The sequence below is a fragment of the Aedes aegypti genome, chromosome 2 (assembly GCF_002204515.2).
Source record: "Aedes aegypti strain LVP_AGWG chromosome 2, AaegL5.0 Primary Assembly, whole genome shotgun sequence".
In the NCBI taxonomy this organism is placed as follows: domain Eukaryota; kingdom Metazoa; phylum Arthropoda; class Insecta; order Diptera; family Culicidae; genus Aedes; species Aedes aegypti.
In genome coordinates, this window is record NC_035108.1 from 415,082,715 (window position 1) to 415,093,300 (window position 10,586).

Consider the following 10,586-nt stretch of genomic DNA (forward strand, 5'->3'; position numbering starts at 1 on the left):
CAAGCGGTTTTGGAGGAGAAGAATGCAGCGCGGGCGGTAATGCTGCAGCAAGGGACCCGGTAGAACGTGGAACGCTATAGACGGAAATAGCAACAGCAGACCCGCCTCTTTCGGGAGAAAAAAACGTCGAGGAGATGGTACAGCTGTGCCGGTCTCAAGAAACGCGTAAGTTTTATCAAAAGCTCAACGCATCCCGCAATGGCTTCGTGCCGCGAGCCGAGATATGCAGGGATAAGAATAGGAGCATTTTGACGGACGAGCGTGAGGTGATCAAAAGGTGGAAGCAGCACTTCGACGAGCACCTGAATGGCGCTGAGAGCAAAGGCAATGAAAGACGGGACAACGGAGGGATTTTTTTCGTCAGTACTGCGGAGAATGGAAACCAACCAGCCTCCACTTTGAGGGAGGTAAAGGATGCCATTCACCAGCTCAAGAACAATAAAGCTGATGGTAAGGATGGTATCGGAGCTGAACTCATAAATAGGCTGGCCTTTTGTCTGCACCGGCTGATAGGCAAAATCTGGGAAACAGAACAGCTACCGGAGGAATTGAAGGAAGGGGTAATATGCCCATCTACAAGAAAGGCGACAATTTAGATTGTGAGAACTTTCGAGCGAAAAAAAAAAATGCGGCCTAAAAAGTATTATCCCAGATCATCTTCCGTCGTCTGTCACCTGTAATAAACGAGTTCGTGTGAAGTTATCAAGCCGACTTCGTTGACGGCCGATCGACAACGGACCAGATATTTACTGTATGGCAAATCCTCTAAAAATGTCGTGAATACCAGGTCCCAACGCATTACCTTTTCATCAATTTGAAGGCGGCATACGATAGTATCGACCGCGTAGAGCTATGGAAAATCATGGACGAGAACAGCTTTCCTGGGAAGCTCACGAGACTGATAAGAGTGACGATGGAAAGTGTGCAAAATTGTGTAAAGGTTTCAGGCGAACACTCCAGTTCTTATGGACCCCACTGGGGACTACGACAAGGTGATGGACTTTCGTGCCTGTTGTTCAATATTGCGCTAGAAGGTGTTATGTGGAGAACCGGGCTTAACAGCCGGGGTAAGATCCAGTCAATTTGTTTGCTTCGCGGATGATATGGACATTGTCGGCCGAATATTTGAAAACGTGGCAGACCTGTACACCCGCCTGAAACGCGAGGCATCAAAAGGTGGACTGGTGGTGAATACGACCAAGACAAAGTACATGTTAGCTGGTTACGATAGACGGGGATACGTTCGAGGTGGTCGACGAGGTCGTCTACCTTGGATCCTTGCTGATGGCTGATAATAACGTTAGCCGTGAAATACGGTGGCGCATCATCAGTGTAAGTTGGACCTACTATGGCCTCCACAAGAAGCTGTGGTCAAAAAAGATTCACGCCCGCACCAAATGTACCAGGTAGAAAACGCTCATAAGACCGGTAGTCCTCTACGGGCATGAAACGTGGACGTCTTCGAACGTAGAGTGCTTAGGACGATCTTCGGCGGTGTTCAGGAAAACGGTGTGTGGCGGCGAAGGATAAATCACGAGCTCGCCCAACTCTACGGCGAACCCACCCAGACAACCAGAAATCGCATGAAACATCACATTTTAACTCGTTTATTCATACTAATTACATCAAACTCGCAAACCACCGTGGATAAACTCGCCAGATTGATGAGTTTCCTCGCATAAAACACTTTTTTCTGAGTTCATTTGTACTTTTTGCTTCGTCCCGTACACTCGTACAAAGTAAGTCGAATCAATCCGTAGCAGCTGTCAAATCAACATTTATTATCATACGTTAAGTCGCATAAGATCACTTGTTAGTTCGGTAGATTAATTATACACTCGCAATGTATGTTATTATTCATCACATAATATATGCACGCATATCGCCTCCACTTTTGTACGTAGAAGGCCTTTTCGCGACATCTTATAAGTGAAATGTTGCACATACAAAGCCTCCAGGTGATTACGTTATACGTGCATTTTGGTTGTCTGGGCAGTATCCAGAAGGTGGCCAAAGCTGGAAGGATACGATGGGCAGGGCATGTTGCAAGAATGTCGGACAGCATCGTATCGATTTGGCGAGCGTGAGGCAGAACTGAGGATGGAGAGATGCGGCCACGAACCGATTATTGCGGCGTGAAATTGTTGATTCAGTGTTATCTGTCTAGATGTTAACTAGATAAATGAAATGGAAAATAATGGAACAAACTCACCGAAATGATTCATTAAAACATAGATGGCACAACCTCCGGATGGAAAAACATGTTTCGGCCCGAACACCAAGGTATTTAAAATCCGACTATACTGGATCACGGTACCCAAAACACAATTCAATTCACTATTCGTTTTTACTTGCCACTTCTTTACACTAAAACTTTCAATAATAAAACTACAACAATCAAAGCATAGCATAGACAAAAACTTTTAATAATAAACTACAACAATTACAACAATAATAAATAGGTAAAACAAGACATTTTTGACGGCAGTGAAAACTTTTCGCGTCCGATTTTAAGCACGGCTCACTTCGATCCAGCTCAATTTTAAAATTGGCAACCTGTTCACGGAAAGCACAATTTTTTTTCACAGAAAATGAATTTTTATACTCAATTCTATTTTGAAACTGACTTCAGAAGACGAATCTGGAATGAATGAGACAGTTTATTTGAATGGTGTCTTTATGCGGCCTTAGTAATAGTCGATTGTTTGAAGAAGAACCCTTGAATAGTTCGTCGAACATTTGCTTTAAAACCAGCTTTCCTTGGTAAAATTATCTTAATTGTCACACCAAACTCAGTAAAAGTAAATGTAGCTATCAAACAATACGACAGCATCAAAATTTTCATAATTGAAATCAAATTATAGCTGCCTTGACAGACTATTTATGCGAGTACGAGAATGATCAACTTCTCCTCACTGATCAACTACACCCCGAATTACGGTACTTCAAACTTTTCCAATGAGCTTTCCAGGAACTTATGCTAGACTTTGTCCAATATTGTTAAGATTTGTTGTTTTTTCCTTGCCGAATCTTGACGCTGATTACATCGCCACATGCGGTTCAGAACATCCATGACACAGCTATCAACTAAAAAAACATTTCAGCACACAGATTCATTTGGAGGAATGCCAAGACAAATTTCTAAACAATTACACAGCCTAATAAAAATGACATTTTTGCGTGTCTCCAGGATTAAATTATGTGTCTCTAGTAGATTTGGGGTCGCTGAATCTGATGCCGTTTTCAGAAATGTCCCTGCACGTCACAATTTTTAGCTTCATGTCGCCAAATTAGTATAAAACACTGGTTTAATTGATGTTTACATGAAATTTAAGCATGATTTATCAAAACTTTTTTGTGATCTAATCCAGCAAGCATGTTGAATAGGAGGACTTCTACTTTAATTTCAAAAAAAACGGTTGAAATTGCACGATAAAATTCAAATAACATCGATTTTTCCAACATGCTTGCAATTCCCATACACAACTCTTCGTTTCTCATATATGGCAAAATACAATACTTTTCTGAAACACCAAAAAATGAGCATCATCATTATGAATTTTCCTGATAAGTATTGTTATACACATCAAGTGTGAAATCTGTGACAAATTAAACAAATAAATTGCCTTACAAGCTGCAAACTTGCATGCAAGTTGCTTGATATAGTCAAATTATGCATTTTCAACAGCCAATATGTCGAAAATAGACGTGCTATGATATTTTTGAAAACGGCAATGGATTCAGCCACCTTTAATTAAGTAAACAGCGGTATTTTGATGCTAGAGACAAAAACATGTTCCGCAGTGTTATCTGGAAGAATTCTCGACAGGTGCTTTGGAAATATTTCTGAAACAATTATTGTGCTTTGTCTGGTGCTATTCCGAGAACCTGAAGAATTAAAAATCCATTGTGTAAAATTCACGAAAATCTCAGGATAAATTCCTGATTGTTTTCACAAGCCAATATTTTTTGTTAATTAACGCCATTTTGCACCGATCAGAAAGATATAGTATGTTATCTTAGGCTCATAGTATCCGGTCAATGAAACCGCAACAAATCCATTCAGCACTACTCCGAATCGATAATTTATAATTTAGCATTACATATAGTGCAACTCTGGATTTTGCCGTGCGAATATATTTTTGATTCACATTCTTATACGGTACGTGGATTACTGGTCAACAAAAATCATTCGTAACACAATTTTTCCTGTGTGAAATCGACGAAAAAAATCTCTTTCGCCTCTCCATCGCAGGAACATGTCAGCAAAAGTTTAACCATATCATTCCACTTGATGAAAATTCTCTTATTACACAACTTTGATCTTAGTGATAAGACAAAACATGCTTGTTGATCTTCAACAAACAGGTATTGTTGAAGTATGAGGAATGATATGTCAAGTGTTTTGTGTTTACTGTGAAACAGCTTCACTATACGGATTTATATATTGTTTTGCTATATTTACATATAATTTTCTTTCATCTTAAAAAGGAATGATTCTTCTGTTTTTCTTGCAGTATTGCTGTTAATTCGAACAACTAGATTCGAAATGGAGTGCTTACTATACGTCTATCTTCTAGGAATATTGTTTTCCTTGTCGATGGTTAGTAAAAAATCCCAATATATGGCACTTTAGAACCGACATTTACTTTTCACAGGCCCTCGAAGTTTCTCACTTCTATATTTGCTCAACTGATTACGTAGCAAGGGAACGTAATTTCCTCTGCCACACAGCCAATTTTAAGTTGGTATCGTTGCCACCCAAAGGGGATGAATTTTTCGACTGCTGCTTCCAAACAAGTGAATGGATGGACCGAGGCAGCAAAGAGTTGAAAACGAATAAATTCGTCAGCGACATGAAGAAGTATGGCTTCGATAAACGTAAGGCCATTGAGAAAGTGGTACAAAGCTGCAAGACTGAAATGGGAGACAAAATAAACGGTTGGGCGTACTTTCGGTGTTTCGTGATGGATCGGAAAATTTCAAATGGATTCAAAAAAATGTTGGAGAAAAAAGAGAGACGGTTTTTCACCGAAAAACCCTTTTGTAAGTGAGGTTGATGTGATTGAGAATATGATGGAAATAAAATGGAGTCTGCTTTTTTGAGAGCTACTTATCTAGACAAAACAGAAACAATAGTATTTTCATTTTTAACAGACAAAATAATAATAAAAACATTGGCCTACCTTGGACCTTGTTGGCGACAGCGGCGAGTCACTCAATTGCCCGGCGTAATGTAGAGTTCCATAAATGTAGGCGATAGTTATCCAGTTGCCCCGAACATTCAGGGTCGCCAGGTCCTCTTATTCGTGGTCTTCCCCATTAAACGATACCTCAGGACCAACACCACTAGGCCTACCTCTATCTCTCCTGCAACCATGTACTACGAATTAATGGCCAGGCCTATCAGTGCGCATCGTACCTTCGTGCTGTGCGTACACGAGTTCTCTCTGCTCGTGGAAGTTTTTCTTTAAAAACTACCTAAAGCAATAAAATAGTTCTTTTCAGTGCTAAAATAAAAACGGTACTTTTCAGTGCTGCTAAAACAGTACTTTCCAGTACTATTTTTTCTACTATTGATCCCTCTACGATTCTTGTTTGGACCCGTGCCTTCGATTTTTCGTTGGACCCGTTGGCGAAAGCTAGCGGTGATAATCCTTTTTGGACACCGTCTTGGGAAAAAACCTTTTGGGAGGTCCCGTCTTTTCTCGTTTTTTCACTAAACATGGTTGCAACTACAAACAAAAGGAAGGGTGAATCTCTCAATTCACAACTTCCTTAGCTTAGCTTAGCTTAGACTGACTACACATATCAATGGTTGTTATTCCGTGATTGACCGAAGTCAGTGAAAATGCACAAAGAATCAACTAGAAGCTCGGCTGGAATTGGCCATAATCTTCTTCAATGTGCATAATTCAGTGCCTCTATTTATACAGGATCAATAACGTCCTTGCAGTCAGGTGAGATTGGTGGAAGGAATGTTGTTGTGTAACCTTTGCTATTTGGAGACCGTGTTTGCCCCTACATCTCCACAAAGAATACTGAGAGGGATGTTTGTTAATGGGAAGGATCGATGGGTCACAGGATTCACTTTGACAAGCGATTAGACCATAATAAATAATTAATTGTGAGATATATACATGCTTTTATGTAAATATAATATTTTCATTAGATATGAACAATATCCATGTAGAGAAAAATTATGCCGACACTTGAGGTGACGAACCATTTAAAGTTTGTTGAACAAAGTGAACCTTTCGCAAGCCTACACTTGTAGTGTTGAACCATCCAAAGTTTTTTTTTCAATTACCGAAATAAAGGTAAAAAGAAAGGAGTGTTTAAAAAAAGGTAATAATAAATAATTCATGAATCAGAGTTTATGTCGACACTCACAGTGACGAACCATTCAAAGTTTGTTGAAAAAACTTATTTACGTCCCACCATTGTTATGATTAAATGTGCATTCATACATATTTTATAGATTAGAAATAGTAGCATGAAACGAGCTCACCAATTGATCCGTTATCCTTGACTGAGCGGCCACAATCCACTTTCAGCTTCACTAGTTTGCTCGGCTTTATAAAAGCACTCAGAAAAAATAGGCGCGCGACCCGAAAAGGAAAAACAAAACTGACGACTGCTTGGGCTTTCTTGACGCACTGCCCAGGAGCAAGCGTCCAGGTTGAAGGATCAAATATAACTAATCGAACGCGGCACTTGTTCACTTTACTTCGACCGACGCGCGACATGTTTGATCCTGCTCTCGTCGCCCACCCCAGCAGGAGCAAGCGTCAAGGTTGAAGGATCAAACAGAACTCTTTAATTTTCCAACATACATTGTTAGAATAATTCAAAGTAATCTGTCAAATCGTAAACTTCAGGTTAACTATCAGACCTCCAGGTCTGAAAGACTTCCTGTAAGAACTGGTGTTCCCCAAGGCAGCATTTTGGGATCAATATTAAACAATATTTTCACATCTGATTTACCTGAGTTACCTCAGGGATGTCAAAAATCTTTGTTTGCGGATAACACAGGCCTCTCTGCCAAAGGACGAAGTCTGCGTGTCATCTGTAGTCGATTGCAAAATAGTTTGGATATTTTTTCTTCATACTTGCAAAAATGGAAGATTTCTCCTAATGCTTGCAAAACTCAATTAATAATATTCCCACCTAAACCAAAAGCTCTCTATTTAAAACCTTCGAGTAAACATATTGTCACGATGAGAGGGGTTTCAATAAATTGGTCAGATGAAGTTAAGTATCCAGGGCTCATGCTAGATAAGAATTTAACTTTCAAAAATCAACTAGAGGGCATTCAAGCCAAATGTAATATAATTGTAAAATGCCTCTATCCCCTTATTTATTGAAAATCAAAACATTGTCTTAAGAACAAGCTTTTGATATTCAAACAAATTTCCAGTCCAGCCATGTTGTATGCTGCATCAATATGGACTAGTTAAGTAGATGAAAAAACCGAATTTAGTACTATACCAATTAACTCCACTAGAGCCTGTATCTCTGACAGATAAGCAGGTGAAATCTTTTTACCTGTAAAATCTGAACTGCTATGGCAAATGAAATGTAATATGTTGTTATCAAAATGTTAATAACAGCTTAATATTGTAATGCCAAATAAGGATGATAGTGTTGTCTAACACAGAACACCTAGATATAAGAAATAAAATATTAAAATGATACTAATGAAGAATAAAAAAAACCATACGATTGCCAGCTCTGCTGAAAGGTGTTGTTTACAAAAGTAGTTACGCGCTTTTGACAATGAAACAACCCTGTATAAAAATACGATCAATTTTTATAATTTTGACAGAGCAAAGTCATCATACACATGGAACCAGACAGAATTTTATGGAGAAATAAGCAGATAATAAATAAGTAAAATCATCCGAAATTTTTTCGTTTACGCCAAGTCATAGGTACTATCATATATTGAACAATTTTACAGAATTACCAACACTGGCTTTTTTAGTTAACTGAAGATATAACATAAAACGTTTCTTATTAATTCTGTATGAAAAGCTGACAATGTCCACAATCTAATGAAATGTTTGAATTAGCTACTTATTCGGGAATCCTCGGACCTGTAAATGTTACTCTAGTTAACTAGTGATATCTCTGATGAATTCTGTTCAGAATTCTACATATTTCAATGCATTGTTCTGCTTAGTTCTACCAAATATTTAAATTTGTAATTTATCTGGGAGCTACGAAACCTGTTACTTACTGGAGACACATACTGTGATCGTTGGAACATGTGAAATGGTATAGGTTAAGTGTTCCCTTAGTTGTTGGTGTTCCTATAGTTGCGGTAGTGCCGTTTTCACTGATTTTATTGCATTAGCCACGGAACCGACACTGCCAATTGACGTTTTGGCTTGTTGATACACGGAATAGTTTAAAACAGCGTTAAAATTGCTATAAAACTGATAAAATATCATTAAATTTGCTAAAACTGTTCTTGATTGTACCAATAGTTGCGGTAAAGTGTTCCTATTGTGGAGGGTCCCATAAGAAAACAACGGATACCGCAACTATAGGAACACAAATTAAAAATATACCGCAACTAAAGGAACAGTGTACCAATAGTGGAGGTATTATTTTTCAATGACATGCCGTGGATTACCGTTTTGACTCATATTCCGAACACTTAAGGTCAACAGTGACTTCAAATTCATCTGGAAGGCATAAATAAGCTGATATCTGTAAAAAAATAATTTCTCTGCAAAGTCTGACTGTTAGCTTTTAGTTGTGCCGATAAAATTGTTTGTTTAAATTTGTTAAGTATGGTTTTTACGTAAAAGTATGAAACAACATTTTGATTCAAATGCCGAACACCGTGTTCATTCTGTCTCATATTCCGAACACCTTGATTCAAATTCCGAACACCACGAATAAATCATATTCAAATGGATAATTTCGCAAATAAATTTATCTGAGCTGGTTCTACTGGTCTCGAACTAGAGAATCATGACTACTCCCGAGGTATAAAATATATTGGAAGACGTTAAAATTGAATTTCAATTGACTTCTATTTCCTTGCAATTTGATGACATATTTCAGCGAAACATTTCAAGCAAACCGCCATACAAAAACCGAGTGTTCGGAATATGAGTCTGTTCGGAATTTGAGACAAAACGGTACTACGATGAAATCATTTTTCCATTAAGTCAATGGTCGTAACTTCCCGTTACAACATCAACATGTACATAAATTGCGCTTCTTGAATTAAGGCGGTTAAATGAAGTTAAGTCGTGCTTAGTACCTCCACTATTGGTACATCTACTCTATATGTTAAGCTGTGGATCTGAAACTAAAGAAGTTCACTAAAAATGTTCTACAATGTTTTTTTATTTGCAGCACAGTTTATTTGTTGAAATACATAATACCGGTAACTAATCAAATTTACTGTGAATCATACTGTTAAATGCATTATTACTCTTAATTTATAAAGTTATACCTTTGCAATGGAATACGTTGAAAAAATCAGGTTCCCTTTTCCGTATGAAAGCTATTATTTCCTTTGTTGAGTTCCGTCCAAGGGCAATGCAATCCAAATAATTCATTGCATTGAGCGGTGGATCATATATATTCTTACACAATTTTATTTGTTCTTCAATTTGGTTTTGTCTGTCTGGATATCCACTAGTTTTCAAATCATTAGCAATTTTCAACACGTTCAACGCATGTCTGGTTTTGTCCATCCAACCCGCCTTGATGAAGGTACAGTCCATGAATTCCTCCATGTCTGGGTAAGTTGAATCTCCAGGGCGCTCCACTAAGAATGCAGAAGCCTTGCACAGGATGTACTCTTTGTATTCGTTGCCGGGATTTATCTTTTCATCGGCACACGACTGGTATATCCCTTTGTCTTGAAATGCAGCTCGTTATTATTTTTGAAGATTAATTCAAAAGAATTTAAGATTTATTTGAAATTGAAAACATTTCACCTTTATTGATGCTACAAAAACTGAAAATATTAATATTGCTTCTGCCCACATGATGACAACGATTTATTAACTACAAGATTTTATATGGTACGTTGAGAGTATTTATAATCACAACTTATTTAAAGTAAAACTGTTCCTCCCAAACAAACAAATATGAAATGCAATTGAATCAACAGTGTTCAACCTATATTCATTTGAATAAATAGTATCAGGCTGCAATCCACACCTATGAGTTTCTCCTTTTCATTTTTGCTTTCTTCTGTATCTTCTTTTGCCTCGTTCCCGCCAACATAGTAAAGCATGGTGAAGGTGTCTAGGTTTGATTCCCAGACGATCCAGCATCTTTTCGTAATTTTTATTGAGTTCCCTGAGCCTATAGTATCAACACACCTGCCACACGATATATAAATGCGAAAATGCTAAACTTGCAACGGAAATTTCGAAGTTCTTCTTTCTGGTGTTACATCCCAACTGAAACAGAAACTGTTTCTAAGCATACACAGCAATAATTTGTGAATATTGAACAACACACAATTTGGACATCGATGGAAAATTGTGGCAGGCATTTGAAAATTACAAGCGTTAGTCAACAGCTGAAGCAAATATGACCATCTGTCAATC

The 10,586-nt window shown here is 38.0% G+C and overlaps 2 protein-coding genes across 2 annotated transcripts; one reads left to right on the forward strand and one right to left on the reverse strand.

Annotated features, from left to right (window-relative positions):
- Positions 1–4,485: 4,485 nt before the first annotated feature.
- LOC5567953 lies at positions 4,486–5,133 on the forward strand. Its single transcript, XM_001657721.2, has 2 exons — positions 4,486–4,603; positions 4,659–5,133. Exons 1-2 carry the CDS (start codon positions 4,550–4,552, stop codon positions 5,052–5,054), a joined length of 450 nt encoding a protein of 149 aa, XP_001657771.2. The 5' UTR covers positions 4,486–4,549; the 3' UTR covers positions 5,055–5,133.
- A 4,212-nt stretch (positions 5,134–9,345) lies between these two features.
- Positions 9,346–10,031, reverse strand: LOC5567955. The gene is made up of 2 exons (XM_021847401.1): positions 9,959–10,031; positions 9,346–9,880 (listed from the first exon to the last, which is right to left on the reverse strand). The coding sequence occupies exons 1-2, from the start codon at positions 10,014–10,016 to the stop codon at positions 9,462–9,464; spliced, it is 477 nt and encodes a 158-aa protein (XP_021703093.1). The 5' UTR covers positions 10,017–10,031; the 3' UTR covers positions 9,346–9,461.
- Positions 10,032–10,586: the final 555 nt, after the last annotated feature.

Coding starts and splice junctions, on each gene's coding strand:
- LOC5567955 (XM_021847401.1), bottom strand. CDS start 10,016: ATGTGGGCAGAAGCAATATTAATATTTTCAGTTTTTGTAGCATCAATA. Junction 9,881..9,958: donor AGCATCAATAAAGGTGAAAT/GTTTTCAATTTC, acceptor TTCAAGACAAAG/GGATATACCAGTCGTGTGCC.
- LOC5567953 (XM_001657721.2), top strand. CDS start 4,550: ATGGAGTGCTTACTATACGTCTATCTTCTAGGAATATTGTTTTCCTTG. Junction 4,604..4,658: donor TATTGTTTTCCTTGTCGATG/GTTAGTAAAAAA, acceptor TACTTTTCACAG/GCCCTCGAAGTTTCTCACTT.